Below are 24449 nucleotides of genomic sequence, written 5' to 3' on the forward strand. Positions count from 1 at the left end.
AGGACGGAGAATTTGACACGAGCCAAATCTCCCATTCATTGCAGTGGAACGGGGGAACCCGCTGCTGTGAATGGAGGGAGAATCCCACCCTTGGTGCCAAATTTTGTTTGATTACAATTCTGTGAAGCACCTTATGATGTTTTACTACTTTAAAGGCACTATATAAATGCAAATTGTTAAATAACTGGAATTGTGTCACTGACTTGCAGTAAAATGAGCCAAAATAAATTAACAAGTGAAGCGGCGCTCAGTACCTAGACCACGCTGTGTGAACTCAACGTTTTTGCAATTACACAGCTCTTCCTTGAAGCTTTTCCCTGCCCGCTTGATGTTCTGTACCCAAAACTGAAAACAAAATCTTTTTAGTAAGATCTTGGGCGGGTTTCTCCATCCCGCCATACCGGATTTCTGCTGCGGCACGCCGTTGGGATTCTCCGTTTCGCCAGCTGGTCAATGGGGTTTCCCATTGTGGGGTTTCCCATTGTGGGGCAGCCCCATGCCATCGGGAAACCCCCAGGCTGCCGGCAAAACAGAGGATCCTGACGGTGGCGAATTCAGCCCCTTGTATCTCGCTGAGGAGGCTTCAAGGCGATCCACGTCCAACAAACTGCTCTGAAAACTCTGCATACATTTTGACAACGGTGACAAATTGCACTATAGCAGTTGAGACAGCCTGCAACATTCTAAAACCTTCAACAATATTCAAAATAAAGCACCCACAATATTCTTTAAAAACGTCAATTCACTCAATCTCCCAATGTTACCAGATCCTTTTATAAAAAAAAAAAGAAAAAAGTCCGAGTTGGATTCTGATCTGCCAAAATTAATCACTTTGTCCTTGGGACATACCATATCTATGCACCAAGTTTCATTCAAATCCATCCATTAGTTTCAGAGATAATTGTTCACAAACAGGGGTAAAATCGTATCCACCTTCTATGGCAGAAGTAATAACCCTTGCCTAAATGTCTGAATAAGGGACACCTGGATAACATTTGTTAGCCATATTTCGTACATAATGTCTGACCGACTACGGACAGTTGTGATGCTCAGTGGCAGAAGGTACACTTGCTGAGTGGGTATCAGTCCAAAACTGCAAACTCAATAGAGAAATGAGGATAGCATGGTAGGGAAAACATCCTTACAGACACACAAACCAGTGAAGAATTACCACTAGCTTGACACAAAGGCTCCTTGCTTGGGACTGGCACACATGCAAATGGTTTTCTTCCAGTGAATTCTTGAGCATTCACTTGATGCTTCTCACTCAACTCTTATCTCTCCCTTGGATCCTCAAAACAACTGCACTTGGCCGGCATGGTAGCACAGTGGTTAGCACTGGCTTCACAGCACCAGGGTCCTCGGTTCGATTCCCGGCTTGGGTCACTGTCTGCGCAGAGTCTCCACATTCTCCCCGTGCCTGCGTGGGTTTCCTCCGGGTGCTCCGGTTTCCTCCCACAAGTCCCGAAACGCGTGCTTGTTCGGTGAATTGGACATTATGATATACTTCCATTGGAGGCGATACACTAGATTGGTTCTTGGGATGGAGGCTTGTGAATCTTTGGAATTCTCTGCCTCAGAGAATTGTGGACGCTCCAACTAATATATTTCAAGGCTCAGAATAGATTTTTGGTCTCTCGAGCAATTTTTGGTCTCTCGGGCAATCGAGAGTTATAGGAAGAGGGCGGGAAAGTAGAGTTGAGGTAGAAAATCAGCCATGATCGTATTGAATAGCAGATTGGGCTCAAGGGTCCATAGAATCTACTCCCGCCCCAATTTCTTGTGTTTTTATGAGATTTCAGAGGACTACCTTCTGGTCGGGCAAAGTATTGGATGTAGCTTGGTATTGTATGGGATAATCTGCCTTGTGACTACATTTTATCTAGAATTCAATTTTGATGTAACTGTTAAAATCAATTCTTTTATTTCAAAAAAGCCTATTTTTCTTGTTTGCAGTGTCAAGAATTGTAGAAATGGAACAGATGACAGTGAGTTCGTCTGCATGTCAGCCTGACGATGACGAATTTGATCGAAATTGCCCGCGGATCTGTGGGGTTTGTGGGGACAAAGCAACCGGTTTCCATTTCAATGCCATGACCTGTGAAGGCTGTAAAGGCTTCTTCAGGTAAGATACTTTGTTACCTAGCAAATGGAAGTCATCTGTTGTCATAGGGGCAGCACGGTATCATTGTGGATAGCACAATTGCTTCACAGCTCCAGAGTCCCAGGTTTGATTCCGGCTTGGATCACTGCCTGTGCGGAGTCTGCACGTTCTCCCCGTGACTCCGTTGGTTTCCTCCGGATGCTCCGGTTTCCTCCCACAGTCCAAAGATGTGCAGGTTAGGTGGATTGGCCATGCTAAATTGCCCTTGGTGTCCAAAATTGCCCTTAGTGTTTGGTGGGGTTACTGGGTTGTGGGGATAGGGTGGAGGTGGGGGCTTGGGTAGGGTGCTCTTTCCAAGAGCCGGTGCAGACTCGACGGGCCGAATGGCCTCCTTCTGCACTGTAAATTCTATGATAATCTATGATAAGGAGCCTTCTGAATTCAGTCTGTCAAAATGGTTGTTTTAAACAATGTTGGATGACTGTGTTTACCAAAATATGGTTCAGGATCAGTGAATTCCAGATTGCAGAGGGGGCTGACTGACTACCACAGAGTCATAGAGGTCTCCAGCACAGACAAGGCCCTTTGGCCCATTGCATCTGTGCCGGTCAAAAACAGCTACCTAAGGATTCTCATCCCATTTCCCAGCGCTTAGCCGTGTCTGCCTTGGCATCACAAATGCACATCTAAATACTTCTTAAATGTTCTGAGGGTCTCTGCCTCCACCACCCTTTCAGGCACTGAGTTCCAGACTCCCACCACCCTCTGGGTGAAAAGGTTTTCCCTCACATCCCCTCTAACCCTCCTGCCCCTTCCCTTAAATCTCTGCTCCCTGGTCATTGAGCCCACCACCAAGGGGAAAGTTTCTTCCTGTCTACTCTATCTGTGCCCCTCATAATCTTATACATCTCAATCCTGTCCCCCCTCAGTCTCCTCTGCTCCAAGGAAAACAACCCCAGTCTATCCAATCTCTCTTCATACCACTGGAACAATTTAATTCCAACTGGGAAATATCAATGCTAATGAAATAATGCATTACAAAAATGTAAAAAAGGAAGAAGGTCTTGTTTCAGAATGTGATTTTGTCACCATATTCGCAGCTCCATTCTAAATCGGGGTTCAGGTTGCTTTTAGACATTTCAGCTGAGCTGGCATTTACTGTTTCAGATCAAGAATTCTACAGAGAACAGCAAGTGGCACTCACGTTTTGGGCGGGATTCTCCCAGCCCCGCGCCGGGCCACAGAATCCCCTCAACCGCGCCACGTCGCCCCGACGGCGGCACGCGATTCTCGAATTGGCGCCCGCCGCGTTTGGCGCGGCGCCGGTCGCGGGCCGCTCTACGCAGCCGGGCTGCCGATTCTCTGGCCCGGATGGGCCAAGCGGCAGCTCTAAAAAGGCAGAGTCCCTCCGGCGCCGTTCACACCTGGTCGCAGCCGGCGGGAGCTCTGCACGCAGAGGTGGGGGGCGGGCTCCGATGGGGCCTGGCCCGCGATCGGGGCCCACCGATCGGCAGGCCGGCCTCTCGCTCCCCGGGCCTATTTTCCTACGCGCGGCCCCTGAACCTCCGCGCCATGTTGCGTCGGGGCTGGCACGTTGAGGGAGGCCACTGCGCATGTCCTCGTTGACGCCGGTGCCACTCCACCTGCGCGGATCCCGCGGTGCACAGTTCCCGCCGGAATGGGAGGCTGGAGCAGTGTGAACCGCTCCAGCGCCATGCTGGCCCCCTGTAGGGGCCAGAATCGGTACTCCCAGCGGCACTCTGCCGCCGAATGGGAGAATCCCGCCCTCTATGTTTCATTTGAGCTGCCTAACTGAACAACAGAGGAACTCTTTTTATGTGTTGAAGATTGAATTGGAATTAACCAGCCATTAGAAAGCTAGATTGTTAAAAAATCTGATAATCACAATCTTTATTGTCACAAGTAGGTTTACATTAACACTGCAATGAAGTTACTGTGAAAATCCCCTCGTTGCCACATTCCGGCGCCTGTTCCGGGTCACAGAGGGAGAATTCAGAATGTCCAAATTACCCAACAAGCACGTCTTTCGGGACTTGTGGGGGGAAACCGGAGCACCCGGAGGAAACACACGCAGACACTGGGAGAACGTGCAGACGCCGCACAGACAGTGACCCAGCGGGGAATTGAACCTGGGACCCTGGCGCTGTGAAGCAACAGTGCTAACCACTGTGCCGCCCATGTAATGCCGGACACTTCCTCTGAACAGTACGTCTGTAAAGACAGTACTCTTAACTGAGTTTAACAAACTCATTTTTACAGAGTTCTTCAGAATATGTGCAGTTGGCAAAGTAATTATTCCAGGCCTCTGGCTAGTTTCCTGATTCTTGCTGAAAACAATTATTGCCTTCAGTGTAAAATGTACTGGAAATATATGGCTATTACGACAAAACTCATACTTGCAGTAACTTGCTCTTTCAAGTTCTGTTACCCTAAACTGAGTCATTAAGAAAGGAATAGTTAATTTATGCATGCCTTGGACTAGTTAAATGGCTTAATCTGGGGAAATTGCAAAAGCAGTAGTTCTCTGCAAATTGATAAGTAAATCTAACATTGAATAACTGTCAAACAATTATCATTGTTTTCCTGATTGATTGTGTTTCTTAGTAATGAGGTAACAGGGTATTAGTTAGCACAGTGCATAACTTCCAGCATGCCTTGTCGGAATGGTAACATTCAGAATCGTAGCTGCAATCCTCAAATAGTATACACCTGATCTTGGAGCTGCCAAGCACAAATTTAGTGTTCCTCATGGAAGAGTAAGTGAATCAATATGAAAGTTACTCTGTCTGGGCTGCCGTTGTGAATTCCTTTAATAGTTGGGAACAGGAGGGCAACGGCAGAGGACTGCAGTCCAATCTCACATCAGGGTAAGGTATCTGACATGATGATACCAATTGGAGAAAAAAGATCGCAAAACAGAAAAAGTCTTAATTGTGACTTCCCCTGGAAAACCATCATTAAAGTCAAAAAGCAACAATCTGCATTAATATGTCCCTTTATACAAATTAGTTAAAGGACAAGCAAGCATGGTAGCACGGCGGGTAGCTCTGTTGCTTCACAGCTCCAGGGTCCCAGGTTCGATTCCCGGCTTGGGTCACTGTCAGTGCGGAGTCTGCACGACCTCCCCGTGTCTGCGTGGGTTTCCTCCGGGTGCTCCGGTTTCCTCCCACAGTCCAAAGATGTGCTTGTTAGGTGAATTTGGACATTCTGAATTCTCCCGAACAGGCGCCGGAATGTGGCGACTAGGGGATTTTCACAGTAAATTCATTGCAGTGTTAATGTAAATCTACTTGTGACAATAAAGATCATTGTTATTATTATTTTTTTTTTTTTAATAATTTTAGCGTACCCAATTAATTTTTCCCAATTAAGGGGCAATTCAGCGTGGCCAATCCACCTACCCGGCACATCTTTTGGGTTGTGGGGGCGAAACCCACGCAGACAGGGGGAGAATGTGCAAACTCCACACGGACAGTGACCCAGAGCCGGGATCGAACCTGGGACCTCAGCGCCGTGAGGCAGCAGGGCTAACCCCTGCGCCACCGTGCTGCCCTAGATTATTGTTGTTATTATTATAAGTGCGGAAGATGCAAAGTACTTTCACTGTGAAAATATAAAACAAACATCAAATTTCTTGCATGATAACAATCCTGCAATTCTGATTTCATTCCCTCCAGAGCTGGTCCAGTGGTGATTTCCTGCATAACTCATAAAGAGGTGCCTGATATTAACAGACATCTTTGCAGCATCCTTGAGCACGGGTGAGGTCCCGGAGGACTGGAGAATTGCTAATGTTGTCCCTTTGTTTAAGAAGGGTAGCAGGGATAATCCAGGGAATTATAGACCTGTGAGCTTGACGTCAGCGGTAGGCAAACTGTTGGAGAAGATACTGAGGGATAGGATCTATTCACATTTGGAAGAAAATAGACTTATCAGTGATAGGCAGCATGGTTTTGTGCAGGGAAGGTCATGTCGTACAAACCTAATAGAATTCTTTGAGGAAGTGACAACGTTAATTGATAAGGGAAGGGCTGTAGATGTCATGTACATGGACTTCAGTAAGGCGTTTGATCAAGTTTCCCATGGCAGGTTGATGGAAAAAGTGAAGTTGTATGGGGTTCAGGGTGTACTAGCTAGATGGATAAAGAACTGACTGGGCAACAGGAGACAGAGAGTAGTGGCGGAAGGGAGTGTCTCAAAATGGAGAAAGGTGACTAGTTGTGTTCCACAGGGATCCGTGCTCGGACCACTGTTGTTTGTGATATACATAAATGATCTGGACGAAGGTATAGGTGGTCTGATTAGCAAGTTTGCAAATGATACTAAGATTGGTGGAGTTGCAGATAGTGAGGAGGACTGTCAGAGAATACAGCAAAATATAGATAGATTGGAGAGTTGGACAGAGAAATGGCAGATGGAGTTCAATCCAGGCAAATGCAAGGTGATGCATTTTGGAAGATTTAATTCAAGAGCTGACTATACGGTCAATGGAAGAGTCCTGGGGAAAATTGATGTACAGAGAGATCTGGGAGTTCAGGTCCATTGTACCCTGAAGGTGGCAACGCAGGTCGATAGAGTGGTCAAGAAGGCATACAGCATGCTTGCCTTCATCGGACGGGGTATTGAGTACAAGAGTCGGCAGGTCATGTTACAGTTGTATAGGACTTTGGTTAGGCCACATTTGGAATACTGCGTGCAGTTCTGGTCACCACATTACCAGAAGGATGTGGATGCTTTTTTTTTTAATAAATATTATATTGAAAATTTTTGGTCAACCAACACAGTACATTGTGCATCCTTTACACAATATTATAACAACACAAATAACAATGACCTATTTTATAAACAAAAAATGAATAAATAATAAATAACAAAAATGAAAACTAACCCTAATTGGCAACTGCCTTATCACAAGTAACACTCTCCAAAAATATAATTTAACAGTCGAATATACAATTATCTGTCGCAACGACCTATACATATTATACAGTATATATTAACAACCCTGAGAGTCCTTCTGGTTCCTCCTCCCCCCCCCCCCCCCCCCGCCCCGATCCTGGGCTGCTGCTGCTGCCTTCTTTTTTCCATTCCATCTATCTTTCTGCGAGGTATTCGACGAATGGTTGCCACCGCCTGGTGAACCCTTGAGCCGACCCCCTTAGAACGAACTTAATCCGCTCTAGCTTTATAAACTCTGCCATGTCATTTATCCAGGTCTCCACCCCCGGGGGCTTGGCTTCTTTCCACATTAACAATATCCTGCGCCGGGCTACTAGGGACGCAAAGGCCAAAACATCGGCCTCTCTCGCCTCCTGCACTCCCGGCTCTTGTGCAACCCCAAATATAGCCAACCCCCAGCTTGGTTCGACCCGGACCCCCACTACTTTTGAAAGCACCTTTGTCACCCCCATCCAAAACCCCTGTAGTGCCGGGCATGACCAAAACATATGGGTATGATTCGCTGGGCTTCTCGAGCACCTCGCACACCTATCCTCCACCCCAAAAAATTTACTGAGCCGTGCTCCAGTCATATGCGCCCTGTGTAATACCTTAAACTGAATCAGGCTTAGCCTGGCACACGAGGACGACGAGTTTACCCTGCTTAGGGCATCTGCCCACAGCCCCTCCTCGATCTCCTCCCCCAGCTCTTCTTCCCATTTCCCTTTTAGTTCATCTACCATAGTCTCCCCTTCGTCCCTCATTTCCCTATATATATCTGACACCTTACCATCCCCCACCCATGTCTTTGAGATCACTCTGTCCTGCACCTCTTGTGTCGGGAGCTGCGGGAATTCCCTCACCTGTTGCCTCGCAAAAGCCCTCAGTTGCATATACCTAAATGCATTCCCTTGGGGCAACCCATATTTCTCGGTCAGCACTCCCAGACTCGCGAACTTCCCATCCACAAACAGAACTTTCAGTTGCGTTATTCCTGCTCTTTGCCACATTCCATATCCCCCATCCATTCCCCCCGGGGCAAACCTATGGTTGTTTCTTATCGGGGACCCCCCCCCCCAAGGCTCCAGTCTTTCCCCTATGCCGTCTCCACTGTCCCCAAATCTTCAGTGTAGCCACCACCACCGGGCTTGTGGTGTAGTTCCTCGGTGAGAACGGCAATGGGACTGTCACCATAGCCTGTAGGCTAGTCCCCCTACAGGACGCCCTCTCTAATCTCTTCCACGCCGCTCCCTCCTCCTCTCCCATCCACTTACTCACCATTGAAATATTAGCGGCCCAATAATACTCACTTAGGCTCGGTAGTGCCAGCCCCCCCCCCATCCCTGCTACGCTGTAAGAATCCCTTCCTCACTCTCGGGGTCTTCCCGGCCCACACAAAACCCATGATGCTCTTTTCAATCCTTTTTTAAAAAAAGCCTTCGTGATCACCACCGGGAGGCACTGAAACACAAAGAGGAATCTCGGGAGGACCACCATCTTAACCGCCTGCACCCTCCCTGCCAGTGACAGGGATACCATATCCCATCTCTTAAAATCCTCCTCCATTTGTTCCACCAACCGCGTTAAATTTAACCGATGCAATGTGCCCCAATTCTTGGCTATCTGGATCCCCAGGTAACGAAAGTCCCCTGTTACCTTCCTCAACGGTAGGTCCTCTATTTCTCTACTCTGCTCCCCTGGATGCACCACAAACAACTCACTTTTCCCCATGTTCAATTTATACCCTGAAAAATCCCCAAACTCCCCAAGTATCCGCATTATTTCTGGCATCCCCTCCGCCGGGTCTGCCACGTATAGTAGCAAATCGTCCGCATACAAAGATACCCGGTGTTCTTCTCCTCCTCTAAGTACTCCCCTCCGCTTCTTGGAGCCCCTCAACGCTATCGCCAGGGGCTCAATCGCCAGTGCAAACAATAATGGGGACAGAGGGCATCCCTGCCTTGTCCCTCTATGGAGCCGAAAATATGCAGATCCCCGTCCATTCGTGACCACGCTCGCCATCGGGGCCCTATACAACAGCTGCACCCATCTAACATGCCCCTCTCCAAAACCAAATCTCCTCAACACCTCCCACAAATAATCCCACTCCACTCTATCAAATGCTTTCTCGGCATCCATCGCCACTACTATCTCCGTTTCCCCCTCTGGTGGGGCCATCATCATTACCCCTAACAGCCTCCGTATATTCGTGTTCAGCTGTCTCCCCTTCACAAACCCAGTTTGGTCCTCGTGGACCACCCCCGGGACACATTCCTCTATTCTCATTGCCATTACCTTGGCCAGGATCTTGGCATCTACATTGAGGAGGGAAATAGGTCTATAGGACCCGCATTGTAGCGGGTCCTTTTCCTTCTTTAAGAGAAGCGATATCGTTGCTTCAGACATAGTCGGGGGCAGTTGTCCCCTTTCCTTTGCCTCATTAAAGGTCCTCGTCAATACCGGGGCGAGCAAGTCCACATATTTTCTATAGAATTCGACTGGGAATCCATCCGGTCCCGGGGCCTTTCCCGCCTGCATGCTCCTAATTCCTTTCACCACTTCTTCTACCTCGATCTGTGCTCCCAGTCCCACCCTTTCCTGCTCTTCCACCTTGGGAAATTCCAGCCGATCCAAGAAGCCCATCATTCTCTCCCTCCCATCCGGGGGTTGAGCTTCATATAATTTTTTATAAAATGTCTTGAACACTCCATTCACTCTCTCCGCTCCCCGCTCCATCTCTCCTTCCTCATCCCTCACTCCCCCTATTTCCCTCGCTGCTCCCCTTTTCTTCAATTGGTGTGCCAGCAACCTGCTCGCCTTCTCCCCATATTCGTACTGTACACCCTGTGCCTTCCTCCATTGTGCCTCTGCAGTGCCCGTAGTCAGCAAGTCAAATTCTACATGTAGCCTTTGCCTTTCCCTGTACAGTCCCTCCTCCGGTGCTTCCGGCTATTGTCTGTCCACCCTCAAAAGTTCTTGCAGCAACCGCTCCCGTTCCTTACTCTCCTGCTTCCCTTTATGTGCCCTTATTGATATCAGCTCCCCTCTAACCACCGCCTTCAACACCTCCCAGACCACTCCCACCTGGACCTCCCCATTATCATTGAGTTCCAAGTACTTTTCAATGCACCCCCTCACCCTTAGACACACCCCCTCATCTGCCATTAGTCCCATGTCCATTCTCCAGGGTGGGCGCCCTCCTGTTTCCTCCCCTATCTCCAAGTCCACCCAGTGTGGAGCGTGATCCGAAATGGCTATAGCCGTATACTCCGTTCCCCTCACCTTCGGGATCAACGCCCTTCCCAGCACAAAAAAGTCTATTCGCGAGTAGACTTTATGGACATAGGAGAAAAACGAGAACTCCTTACTCCTAGGTCTGCTAAATCTCCACGGGTCTACACCTCCCATCTGCTCCATAAAATCTTTAAGTACCTTGGCTGCTGCCGGCCTCCTTCCAGTCCTGGACTTCGACCTATCCAGCCCTGGTTCCAACACCGTATTAAAATCTCCCCCCATTATCAGCTTTCCCATCTCTAGGTCCGGAATGCGTCCTAGCATCCGCCTCATAAAATTGGCATCATCCCAGTTCGGGGCATATACGTTTACCAAAACCACCGTCTCCCCCTGTAGTTTGCCACTCACCATCACGTATCTGCCCCCGTTATCCGCCACTATAGTCTTTGCCTCGAATATTACCCGCTTCCCCACTAATATAGCCACCCCCCTGTTTTTCGCATCTAGCCCCGAATGGAACACCTGCCCCACCCATCCTTTGCGTAGCCTAACCTGGTCTATCAGTTTCAGGTGCGTTTCCTGTAACATAACCACATCTGCCTTAAGTTTCTTAAGGTGTGCGAGTACCCGTGCCCTCTTTCCGTTCAGCCCTCTCACGTTCCACGTGATCAGCCGGGTTGGGGGGCTTCCTACCCCCCCCCCCCCCCCCCCCCCCCCCCCCCCCCCCCCCCCTTGTCGATTAGCCATCACCTTTTTCCAGCTCCTCACCCGGTTCCCACGCAGCTGTATCTCCCCCAGGCGGTGCCCCCCCGCCCATCCCCTCCCATACCAGCTCCCCCCTCCCCAGCAGCAGCAACCCAGTAATTCCCCCATCCCACCCCCCCCGCTAGATCCCCCGCTAGCGTAATTACTCCCCCCCCATGTTGCTCCCAGAAGTCAGCAAACTCTGGCCGACCTCGGCTCCCCCCGTGACCTCGGCTCGCACCGTGCGACGCCCCCTCCTTCCTGCTTCTCTATTCCCGCCATGATTATCATAGCGCGGGAACCAAGCCCGCGCTTCTCCCTTGGCCCCGCCCCCAATGGCCAACGCCCCATCTCCTCCACCTCCCCTCCTCCCCCATCACCACCTGTGGAAGAGAGAAAAGTTACCACATCGCAGGATTAGTACATAAAACTCCTCTTTCCCCCCTTTTTAACCCCCCTCTTTGCCCCCCACATTCGCCCCACCACTTTGTTCAAACGTTCTTTTTAATAACCCGCTCATTCCAGTTTTTCTTCCACGATAAAAGTCCACGCTTCATCCGCCGTCTCAAAGTAGTGGTGCCTCCCTCGATATGTGACCCACAGTCTTGCCGGTTGCAGCATTCCAAATTTTATCTTTTTATGAAGCACCGCCTTGGCCCGATTAAAGCTCGCCCTCCTTCTCGCCACCTCCGCACTCCAGTCTTGATAAACGCGGATCACCGCGTTCTCCCATTTACTGCTCCGAGTTTTCTTTGCCCATCTAAGGACCATTTCTCTATCCTTAAAACGGAGGAATCTCACCACTATGGCTCTGGGAATTTCTCCTGCTCTCGGCCCTCGCGCCATCACTCGGTATGCTCCCTCCACCTCCAACGGACCGGCCGGGGCCTCCGCTCCCATTAACGAGTGCAGCATCGTGCTCACATATGCCCCGACGTCCGCTCCCTCCACACCTTCAGGAAGACCAAGAATCCTCAGGTTGTTCCTCCTTGCGTTGTTCTCCAGTGCCTCCAACCTTTCCACACATCGTTTCTGATGTGCCTCATGCGTCTCCGTCGTCACCACCAGGCCCTGTATGTCGTCCTCATTCTCAGCTGCCTTTGCCTTCACGACCCGAAGCTCCCGCTCCTGGGTCTTTTGTTCCTCCTTTAGCCCTTCGATCGCCTGTAGTATCGGGGCCAACAGCTCTTTCTTCATTTCCTTTTTGAGCTCTTCCACACAGCATTTCAAGAACTCTTGTTGTTCAGGGCCCCATGTTAAACTGCCACCTTCCGACGCCATCTTGGTTTTTGCTTGCCTTCCTTGCCGCTGTTCTAAAGGATCCACTGCAATCCGGCCTCTTTCTCCTCCTTTTTTCATCCGTATCCAGGGGGGATTCCCTTCTGGTTTACCGCACAGTGTTTTTAGCCGTCAAAATTGCCGTTGGGGCTCCTATCAAGAGCCCAAAAGTCCGTTTCACAGGGAGCTGCCGAAACGTGCGACTCAGCTGGTCATCGCCGCACCCGGAAGTCCGGATGTGGATGCTTTAGAGAGAGTGCAGAGGAGGTTCACCAGGATGTTGCCTGGCATGGAGGGTGCTAGCTATGAAGAAAGGTTGAGTAGATTAGGATTGTTTTCGTTGGAAAGACGGAGGTTGAGGGGGGACCTGATTGAGGTCTACAAAATTGTGAGAGGTATGGACAGGGTGGATAGCAACAAGCTCTTTCCAAGAGTGGGGGTGTCAATTACAAGCGGTCATGATTTCAAGGTGAGAGGGGGAAAGTTTAAGGGAGATGTGCGTGGAAAGTTTTTTACGCAGAGGGTGGTGGGTGCCTGGAACGCTTTGCCTGCGGAGGTGGTAGAAGGCACGATAGCATCATTTAAGATGCATCTAGACAGATATATGAACGGGCGGGGAACAGAGGGAAGTAGATCCTTGGAAAATAATAGATAAAGGATCTGGATCGGCGCAGGCTGGGAGGGCCGAAGGGCCTGTTCCTGTGCTGTAATTTTCTTTGTTCTTTGGCTCCAGATCAATTATGCCCAGAGAAGGATTATGAGTGGGATGCAATATGTTGAAGTTGCTTGCCACCCCTGATTTCTAAGGCAGGTACTGAATTTCACCGTTTCATAAAATCCTAGATTTTACAGTGCAGAAGGAGGTCATTCGGCCCATCGAGTCTGCACCAACCCTCTGAAAGAGAACCCGACCTAGTCCCAAAGCTCCACCCTATCCCAGTAACCCCACCTAACCTTTTTGCACACGATGGGATAATTTGGAATGGTCAATCCATCTTTGGACTGTGGGAGGCTGAAATCTAACCCGGGTTCCTGGCAATGAGAGGCAGCAGTGCTAACCACTGTGCCAATGTGCCACCTTTATTATTACTAGCAATAATGTACCATTTGTTCTATAATTCTGGTATCTAAGTCAGAGTTGAACTGTCCCACTGTTTAAAAGTGTGGCCATAAGATGCAATGTATTCTGATTACAAGTGTTGGTGAAATAAGAACATAGAAACAAGAGTGGGCAATTTAGCCCCTCAAGCCTATTCTGCCATTTAGTGTGATCATGGCTGATCTATGACCAAACTCCATTTCCCATCTTTGGGTAATGGAAATCTGTCAACTCAGTTTAACATGAAGGATTGCCATTTGCAGAAGAGTTCCAAACCTCTTCCAGCCCTTTGCGTATAGAAGTGTTTCCTAATTCTACTTCTGAAAGGTCGAGCTCGGGTTTTTAGGCTGCCTTCTAATCCGGGACTTGCCCATTAATATTTTACATAGGGTTATATATGATATATGGCACAGAAACAGGCCATTCAGCCATCCAGTCCATGCTGATGTTATGCTCCACTTGAGCGTCCTCCCACTTTTTCTATCTAAATCTCCCACCGTAACCCTCTTCTCTTCTCCTTCCTATCCTTGTCTAGGTTCCTGTTAAATACTATCTATACTATCCATTTCCATCACTCCCTGTGGGAGTGAGATCCACATTCTCCCCACTCTGTGGGTGAAGAAGGTTCTCCTGAATTCCCGATTGGATTTTTTTTTTTTTTAAAAAGAACAAAGAAATGTACAGCACAGGAACAGGCCCTTCGGCCCTCCAAGCCCGTGCCGACCATGCTGCCCGACTAAACTACAATCTTCTACACTTCCTGGGTCCGTATCCTTCTATTCCCATCCTATTCATGTATTTGTCAAGATGCCCCTTAAATGTCACTATCGTCCCTGCTTCCACCACCCCCTCCGGCAGCGAGTTCCAGGCACCCACTACCCTCTGTGTAAAAAAAACTTGCCTCACACATCTCCTCTAAACCTTGGCGATTATCTGATATTGATGATCTCTGGTGGTCCTCTGCCCCACAAGAGGAAACATTCTCTCGGGATCACCTCCATCAAAAACCTTTCAGAATTTTAAACACCTCTTGTGAGGTCACCCCTCAGTCTTCCTTCTTCAAGAGAGTAGAGACCCGTCCATCCTTTCCTGACAGGTAAACCCCCAGAGTTCTAGGTTCATCCAGTGCCTCAATATCCCTTCTATAATGTAGTGACCAGTACTGCACACAGTACAGTCTAAGTGTGCTCTAACCAAGGTTTGATACAGTTGAGCATCAGTTTTTTAATTCTTTCACAGCATGTGGGTGTCATTGACCAGGCCGACATTTGTTGCCCATCCCTAATTTCCCTTGAGAAGGTGTCTGTGCGCTGCCTTCTTGAACTGCTGCCTTCTTGAACTGCTGCAGTCCGCGTGGTGCAGGTACACCCCCAACATTGATGGAAACACCCGGCTCATCTCACGTTACGGGATTTGGTCCCCGTTCAGATAGATCTCGCCCACTATGTGAGTGGGGAAACCCATGGCAAATGGATTTCAACATAGCAATTTGGACCAAAAAAGGATCAATTGGTATTTTTGCTAAGGAGATTTAGGAGTTTGTGTACAAACATCACTAAAATGTAATGGTTGGGTGGAAAGAAACTGTCAAACTGTCAGTTGGTCGAACTCTCACTTCTGAGTTACATGGTTGTGGGTTTAAGGCCCACTTTATCGAACACAAGTCAAGGTTGACACTCCAGTGCAGTACTGAGGGAGTGCTGCATTTTCAAAGGTGCTATCTTATGGACAAGACATTAAACCAAGGCCCCATCTGGCCGCTCTGGGTGGATGGAAAAGATGCCATGAACTATTTTGAAGAAAAGCAGGGGCGATATTCCCAATGTCCTGGCCAATATTTATCCCTTAATCAACATGACAAAAGAACAGGATATCTGCTCATTATTGCACTGCTGATTGTGCGAGCTTGCTTTGCGCAAATTGGCTGCTGCATTCCCTATATTAAGTGGCTACACTTAAAAAGGTACTTAATTGGCGGGAACACACTGAGACATCCGGAGGTTGTGAAAAGCACAACATGAATGCAAATCTTTCTTTTGAGCTACTATGGAATTGTTACCTGTTATAACTGGAGGACTAGTACATAGAGGGGAGGCGGTTTTGCTGCAGCTATACAAAGTCCTTGTTCGACCACATCTGGAGTACTGTGTACAGTTCTTGGTAGCGTACCTTAGAAAGTATATGTTGACCTTGGGAGGAGTGCAGCACATCACAGATTCGCCAGAATCTTACCAGGGCTGCAAGGGTTCAAATATGAAGAGAGATTACATAAACTAGGCCTGTATACCTTGGAATATAGGACATGGAGGGCTGATTGGATTAAGGTTTCAAAAAAGGAATTGCAAGGGTAGATTGAGAAAACCTTTTTCTGCTGATGGGGTAGTCTAGGACAAGGCGACATAACCTTAAAATCAGAGCCAGACATTCAGGAGAGGAGTTAAAAAACATTCCTTCACACAAGAGTGGAACTCACTCTCTGAAAAAGCAATCCGTACGAGTCCAATTAATCATTTTAAAGCTGAGATTGGTCGGTTTGTGCTTGCCAAGGATAGTAGTGATGGGGAGCCAAGGTGGATGGATGACGTTTGGATACAGACCGGACAGGGTATGATTGAATGGTGGGAGAGTCTCAAGGGGCTGAATGGCCTACTCGTGTTCCTATATGTGTACTATCAAGCCTGGTGCTAGTGGAGCCTGTTACAGAGTATATTGTAACCGTGCTTGGCTTCAATTCAAGGATGTTCTATGAAAGACCTGCACTTGTGTTCAGCAAATTATTTATGGCACGGCCTCAACTCTGGCTTCTTTTCTGGGTGGCATTCAATTTCCTAGAAGACTGGGGAGGTGTTCCAGCAATTACTCATTCAACAATTATCAAATTGCATAATGTTTACTAGTTAGTAACTACAGCACATTAAATACTGGCGAAGGTCCAGGCTACTCCCACTGGCTTAGGTATCGTGCATTCCAGCGCATTCAACTGATCCTTTCGTGTGGCATTTCCCTCTGACCTCAAAGGATATTGGATGCTTGTAACTGTCGTGCTGCCAAGACTTGACTCCAGGATCACAGAACCATACATTGCTGCCTTTTCTAAATGAAAATTTCCGGCTTTGAAACTTAACAGGTGGAATTTTCCTGCCCCACCCGCGGCAGGTTTCAAGGCGGACGGCAGTGGAGAATCTGGCGGCAGCCAAAAAGTCAGAAGCTCACCGGCGCAAAAACAGTTTGCAATTCTCCCTAGAGCAGGTTAATGGCGGCTCAGTTATCCCGCTGCCTGGTGGCATGAATTCCATTTGCATTCATTAACATCTCATGAATGCTGATTAAAACAGCTACTCGCCGGAATTTCCTCACTCCTTCCAATCTTGTGTCTCGCCAGCGGGAAATTACATCGATCTCAAACCCGTTTGAAAATGTGTGGCGTGCACAAGTCAGACCTCAGTTCGCTTGAAGCTTCAAGACGAGTGCAGCATACTTGCCATAGTGCTGCACCATTCTTGTTGGGACAGGACGGCTGGTGCCCTCCAGCTCCAGGTCAACATTGTCTATAAGAGCAGCACTGTGCTGCAGGACTCGTGCAGTCTCCAATTCAGACATTGACCAGTATTGGTCCTGGAGTTGGGGACTGCAGGGATCTCCTACTCCCAGTAGCTCACACTGTTGTCTGTAAGGACAGCACTGTACTTTGGCACTCATGTAGCCTTCATTTAGACCGACTCAAAGTTCGAGCGGGTTGGGGTGGGGTGTGAGGTGAGGGTGGCTGATGAAGACAAGGGGCAATGGGGAAGGAAAGCTGTGAAAGGGCAAGGGGGCACGATGGAAGGCAGAAGGGCAAGGAGGTGGAAGAGGAAGACGAATAATGGAAAGCAGAGAGAAGCTGGAGCTTGACAAGGACGCATTAAACGCTCCTAAAGAGGATCAAAGGGATTATAACATTGTCCACTGGAAGGGGATGTGCGCAGACTCTGGAATGGGGTCGTTAGGGTGGCACATTCTGGGCGCTCCGGTTTCCTCCCACAAGTCCTGAAAGATGTGCTGTTGGATAATTTGGACATTCTGAATTCTCCCTCTGTGACCCGAACAGGCGCCGGAATGTGGCAACTAGGGGCTTTTCACAGTAACTTCATTGCAGTGTTAATGTAAACCTACTTGTGACATGTTGCTAACTTTTTGGTTGGTTCAATTGGCTCTGTTTTATAACCTTTACTCTCGAGTCGCCAGGTATCTTTATGATACCGCCACGAAGTTCAAGTAATGATCAATAACTCAATACACCAATTAGTAAGATTCAAATCAAAGTACATTTATTATACACAGTAATCGTTACTCATGCACAAATTCTACTTCTAAGCTACTTTTACAACTAACAGGCCTATACTTAGCTTCGGACTGGCCCACCAGGTCAGGGGAACAAATGGCCTTTCGTTCGGGTTCTGAGTCTGCGGGATTCGAAGTTGGTACGGACTGGTAGCTAGGAGCGCCTATGTTGTAGCGAGCGTTGACTTAAGACTTACTGGATATCGGCGGTAGCTGCACCGGTCACTGTCGAGGGTTGGTTCGCGTTGCTGAGTGACCCGGTCAAGAAGAACGATTTGAACTTGGGGGCTTAACTTTATAGTCCCCAGGGGCTTCCCGCCTTTCGGGGCGGACCCTGTACCTGGTTCCAAGTGATTGGACTTCGTTCCAATCGCTTGGTTCGATTTCTCCAATACTGGAGCGGTTCCCTGATCGATGGGCGGTCTTGAGGTGTCCGTTAACCTCTTTTGTGTTGGCTCCTGCTGGCGCTGAGGAGTCTGGCTTGGCTTTGTTTATCCCAAATGTTTCGATTATACCTGGGGATCGCTCATTAGTATGTAGATGGCTGCTACATTATTATGCAGATGGCTGCTTGTATCGATGTTGTCTGGGCATTTGCAGAGTTTAATACACAGTAAACTTGCACCTGCTGGTTTCTGCCTGTGTTGGCTGAATTTCCCTTCAGCCTTTGCTGTTCTCCATTTTACGTCGGGAATTGGCCAACCCAGGTGGCTACAGACAATAATAAAGATTATTATTATCGCATGAATGATCATCTCCGAATGGGACACTATCGCTGAGTGGGAGGATGGCTAAACCTCGAGATAAGAGAATTCCAAACAGCAAATTCATAATGCCTTCAATTAACCAGAACATTCACATACCCATCAAATCATTTCACAAAAGTTCAATTTATTTACAGTGATAGTACACCCATGAGTCAAAAGTGACATCAACATTTTGTAACTTCCCTAACCCTACCACTCCACCGATAGCCGCCTGCTAACTGCTACGTCCTGATGCCTATGATGACCTTAGCAGATGTCCTCTGGTGGGCCGAAGCCGAGAGGGCCCAGGCCTGATGAGGCTTTCCTGTTCAGGGGCAGAAGCGTCCTTGGCAGCCTGCGCTGCTATGGTGGGTACGGGTGCAGGTGGGGGAACTGAGTAGCTGCACACTCTCAGAGCGTCCTCAGAGGAGGCCCCCAGGCTGTTGGATGACAATTATCCTCCCTGTGGGTTCCAGAAGACTACGGCCTGGCTTCTACAGGAGATGGGACACCTGGAGGGAAGTCAAGATGTCTCATCCACATGTAGCCTACATCCTGATGGTGCTCACCAGGGTGGGTGGCCATGGAGTGCATGGCTGAGCAGAGATCTGCTGAACCAAGGTCTCCATGGTGGATGCCAACCTTCCCATGGTGACCTCGAGGCGCTTGCATGTCAGAGCCACAACATCGGACAGAATGGGAAGGGACACCTCCATTGTTCGCTCTACGTGAAACAAGCAGCTGTCGAATCTCTGCCTGATGTTCCGTCGCCTGTCGTTGCATCTTCACCATTGAGTTGGCAGTCACTTCCAGAGGCTCGTCATCTGACTGGTACTGAACAGGTGGAATGCCAGAGACCTGGGCTGTTCCTGCTTTGACTGCTGCAGGGTACGTGTCGGCAAGGTGTTCACCAGAAAGTGACCCTGAGTCTAATCTAGAGCTACACACCACCGAGGTGTGTGTCTCTGCACTGGTGAAGGTTCATCGCTGTGATGGTTCTTCGTCACCCCCCAAACCCCCCCCCCCCCGTAATGTGCTTTGGGGGCTCGGAGAGGTGCTTGGCAGTGTGGATGACCTTGATCTGTTCGTGCCTAGTAAAGAGAGAATAGAGTTTTAGTTGATGAGCAGAGGCTGTAGCAGACCATATGTGACTCATTGTGGTCATCAGGATCTGGAGCTGGGAGTGACCAATCCCTGCTTACCCACAAGAGTGATCTTTGTCCTCCCCAAATAGCTTGATTGCAGCCGACTCTAATTTGGTGAGTGCGACGATCTCTGCTGTTCCTCCCCGAGTCTGGATTCTTCTGTTTGTTATGTGCCAGCATGGTCTGTATGAAGATGAAAGAAAGGCATGTGATCAGAGAGGATGGAGCAGAGGTTGGGTGAAATGCATGTGCCTCTGTGTGGTGTGCCCTACCCAGAAGCAGGCAGTGGCGTAGTGGTATTGTCACTGGACTAGACACCCAAGGGCTCTGGCAGCCCGGGTTCGAATCCTGCCACAGCGGGAAAATGGAGAGTCCCGCCCAACATTATGGTTTTCCCTATTTGGCTCATCCCTCGCACCTGTCCCTCCCTTTCTCTCTTGCCTTCACTCTCATGCAAGCATGTGTGTCCATGCTGTCTCTCACCATCGCATCCCCCCATCCCTGCCCTCTTGCACTGCCATCTCCCCTTCATGCTAGAAAACTTTCATTTAGCAGCAGCAAATATGATTTTTTCATATTATGAGTACTTGTTATTAGCTTCTCCCTGTTGTCAATCACACATTTTTTTCTTTTCTGGAAAGGTGGGTCAGAGGTCTGTTCTGCCACTGACACCATTAGCAACCTACAGCTGTGAAATCAGGCGATGACTTAGTGAATTTTTTTCATTAATAGACTAACATCTAGCTTCTCAATATTTCTCTCAACTGCCTTAGATCAGCAGTTTGCTGTGTGGATATCAGTGGGTTTGAGTCCACTGCCTGTCACCAATCCATGCCACACTTTTGACAAAAGTTGTTAAACTGAGACATGTCATTTTAATGGGATGTGGGCATCGCTGGTTAGGCCAACATTTGTTGCCCGTCCCTAATTGCCCCTGGAGAAGGTGGGGGTGAGCTGCCTTCTTGAACCGCTGCAGTCCATGTGGTGTAGGTACACCCACTGTGCTGTTAGGGAGGGAGTTCCAGGATGTTGCCCCAGCGACAGTGAAGGAACGGCCGATATATTTCCCAGTCAGGATGGTGAGTGACTTGGAGGGGAACCTCCAGGTGGTGGGGTTCCCAGGTATCTGCTGCTCTTGTCCTTCTAGATGGTAGTGGTCGTGGGTTTGGAAGGTGCTGCCTCAGGAGCCTTGGTGAGTTACTGCGGTACACATGGCTGCCACTGTGCGTCGGTGGTGGAGGGAGTGAATGTTTGTGGAAGGGGTACCAATCAAGCGGGGTTGCTTTGTCCTGGATGGTGTTGAGCTTCTTGAGTGTTGTTGGAGCTGCGCTCATCCAGGCAAGTGGAGAGTAATCCATCACACTCCTGACTTGTGCCTTGTAGATGGTGGACAGGCTTTGGGGAGTCAGGAGGTGAGTTCCTCATTGCAGGATTCTGACCTGCTATTGTAGCCACAGTATTTATATGGCTAGTTCAGTTTACTTCAGTTTCTGGTCAATCAGGATTTTGATAGGAGAGGATTCAGTGATGGTAATGTCATTTAATGTCAAGGAGTGATGGTCTGATTCTCTCTTCTTGATGATGGTCTTGCTTGGCACTTGTGTGGTGCCAATGTCTGCCAGTCAGTGTCTGAGCTGAAAGACAGCTGGCGTGATTCTCCCAGCCCCGTGCCGGGCCGGAGAATTGCTGCAACCGCGCCACGCCGCCCTGATGCCGGCGGGCGATTCTCCGAGGTGCGGAGAATCGGCGCCATTTGCGCCGGCGTGTTTGGCGCGGCGCCGGTCACGGGCCACTGTCCACGGCCGGGCCGCCGATTCTCCGGCCCGGATGGGCCGAGCGGCCGCGCAGAAACGGCAGAGTCCCGCCAGCGCCGTTCACCCCTGGTCACTGCCGGCGGGAACTCAGCGTCGGGGGAGCGGCCTGTGGGGCGGGGGAAAGTGCTCCTTCACTGGGGGGGGGCCTCTGATGGGGTCTGGCCTGTGATTGGGGCTCACCGATTGGCGGGTCGGCCTCTTTCTCCACCCCACCACCCCCCCCCCCCCCCCCACCCCCCGGGGGGGGCCGACTTTCTTCCGCTTCCGGCCCCAGAACCCGCATGCCATGTTGCGTCGGGGCCGGAGTGCTGAAGACGTCCCCCGCGCATGCGCGGGTTGCCGTGGCCCAACTGCGCATGCGCGGGTTGGCACGGCGCCCATTTGGCGCCAGGAAGGGAGGCTGGAGCGGCGTGAACTCCTGTGGTGGCCAGAATCGGTAGTCCCTGCGCCCGTTTCGCACGACGACATTCACGACGGTGCGAACACTTAGTCTCCATTTCGGCGCAAACACTTAGTCTCCATCTCCAACACTGCAGTACACCCACAGTACTGCACTAAAGTGTCAGCCTGGATTGTTTGTTGAAACCTCTCGAGTGGGACTTGAATCCATAACTTTCTGAATTCATGGCATGAATGCTCCCAGTGAACTTCTTGAAAATGCTCTATGCTGGAGACACAGAAAAGCTAGGAAGATCAATCCAGCAACTTGTGTTTTGCGGCAGTAACATACCGTGTGGGTAAGGTGACATTGATAAACTGCTTCAGCTTTGCATTTTCCATTCAATGTCATCGGTTACTATGGTGGTGTAGTGGTATTGCCACTGGTCCAGTAATCCAGACACCCAGGGTAATGCTCTATAAACCCAGGTTTGCATCCCAACTCAGTAGATGGTGAAATTTGAATTCTATAAAAGCTGGAATTAAAAGTCTAAAGATGACCATGAATCATTGTCGATTGTTGTAAAAACCCATATGATTCACTAATGTCCTTTAGGGAAGGAAATCTGCCGTCCTTACCCGGTCTGGCCTACATGTGGCTCCAGACCCACAGCAATGTGGTCGACTTTTAACTGTGCTCTGAAATGGCCGAGCGAGACATTCAGTTGAAAGGATGGGTAACAAATGCTGGCCCAGCCAGCAATGCCCACATCCCAAAAAAGAATAAAGAAAAAAAATCAAACCTGTGTTAACCTAGATATAAAACAAGTTAAAGTAGTCATGTGGGGGTTACATTAGTGTATCGATGTACCACTTTAGTTTGTTGACAGAGGCAGCATGTTGTACCTGTCTGTCAGACGTATGAGCAATGTTTTATTTTGTTGCAACCGCAACTCTCTCAACTCCCAGCAATAACAGCATCTCAAACTAATTCATTGGAAGGAATCTGAGACATTGGAGGCATAATGAGACATTAAATAAATGTAATTCCTTCCAATTTGTCTTTGAGTAACTGGTGGAACAGCATCTAAATTGGGTTGGCTCCGCTCACTCACTCACTCCCCCACTCATTCACTCACTCGCTCACTCCCCTCGCTCGCTCACTCACTCGCTCACTCACTCGCTCACTCACTCGCTCACTCACTCGCTCACTCACTCGCTCACTCACTCGCTCACTCACCCACTCACCCACTCACCCACTCACCCACTCACCCACTCACTCACTCACTCACTCACTCACTCATTCACCCACTCACTCACTCCCCACTCACTCCTCACTCACCCCCCACACTCTCACTCGCTCACTCACTCACTTGCTCACTCACCCACTCATTCACCCACTCACTCCCTCACTCATTCACACTCACTCACTCCCCCCTCACTCACTCCCTCCTCACTCACTCCCCCACTCACACTCACTCCCCCACTCCCCACTTACTCACTCCCCCATTCGCTCGCTCACTCACTCCCACACTGGCTCGCTCGCTCGCTCATTCACTCACTCACTCCCCCACTCACTCCCTCACTCACCCCCCACACTCTCGCTCATTCACCCACTCACTCTCTCCCTCACTCATTCACAGTCACTCACTCCTCATTCACTCACTCCCCACTCACTCCTCACTCACCCCCCCCACACTCACTCGCTCTCTCACTCCCCACTCACTCCCCACTCACTCCTCACTCACCCCCCACACTCTCACTCGCTCACTCACCCGCTCATTCACCCACTCACTCTCCCCCCCCCCCACTCATTCACACTCACTCACTCCTCATTCACTCACTCCCCGCTCACTCCTCACTCACTCCCTCCTCACTCACTCCCCCACTCCCCCACTCGCTCACTCACTCCCCACTTACTCACTCCCCCACTCGCTCACTCACTCCCCACTTACTCACTCCCCCACTAACTCCCCCACTCGCTCACTCACTCCCCCACTCGCTCACTCACTCCCCCACTCGCTCACCCACTCACTCGCTCCCCCACTCGCTCCCCCACTCGCTCGCTCACTCGCTCCCACACTCGCTCGTTCACTCACTCCCCCACTTGCTCACTCACTCTCCCATTCGCTCACTCACTCGCTCCCACACTCGCTCGCTCATTCACTCACTCACTCCCCACTTGCTCACTCACTCCCCCATTCGCTCACTCACTCGCTCCCACACTCACTCCCCCATTCGCTCACTCACTCGCTCCCACACTCGCTCGCTCATTCACTCACTCACTCCCCCACTTGCTCACTCACTCACTCCCCACTTGCTCACTCACTCCCCCATTCGCTCACTCACTCGCTCCCACACTCTCTCCCCCATTCGCTCACTCGCTCCCACACTCGCTCGCTCATTCACTCACTCACTCCCCCACTTGCTCACTCACTCACTCCCCACTTGCTCACTCACTCACTCCCCCATTCGCTCACTCACTCACTCCCACACTCACTCCCCCATTCGCTCACTCACTCGCTCCCACACTCGCTCGCTCATTCACTCACTCACTCCCCCACTTGCTCACTCACTCACTCCCCACTTGCTCACTCACTCACTCACCCATTCGCTCACTCACTCGCT

General features: G+C 49.8%; 1 protein-coding gene across 3 annotated transcripts in view; it reads left to right on the plus strand.

Moving 5' to 3' along the window:
• LOC140405513 (vitamin D3 receptor-like) overlaps positions 1 to 24449 on the plus strand; it is a 230297-nt gene that overhangs the window by 102890 nt on the left and 102958 nt on the right. For all 3 annotated transcript variants that reach the window (XM_072494055.1, XM_072494052.1, XM_072494053.1), the window contains one exon: positions 1957 to 2125. In XM_072494055.1, the coding sequence (XP_072350156.1) occupies positions 1974 to 2125 (152 nt within the window). In that variant the 5' untranslated portion in view covers positions 1957 to 1973. The remainder of the gene's footprint in view (positions 1 to 1956; positions 2126 to 24449) is intronic.

Source organism: Scyliorhinus torazame, chromosome X (assembly GCF_047496885.1).
Source record: "Scyliorhinus torazame isolate Kashiwa2021f chromosome X, sScyTor2.1, whole genome shotgun sequence".
Classification (NCBI taxonomy): Eukaryota; Metazoa; Chordata; class Chondrichthyes; order Carcharhiniformes; family Scyliorhinidae; genus Scyliorhinus; species Scyliorhinus torazame.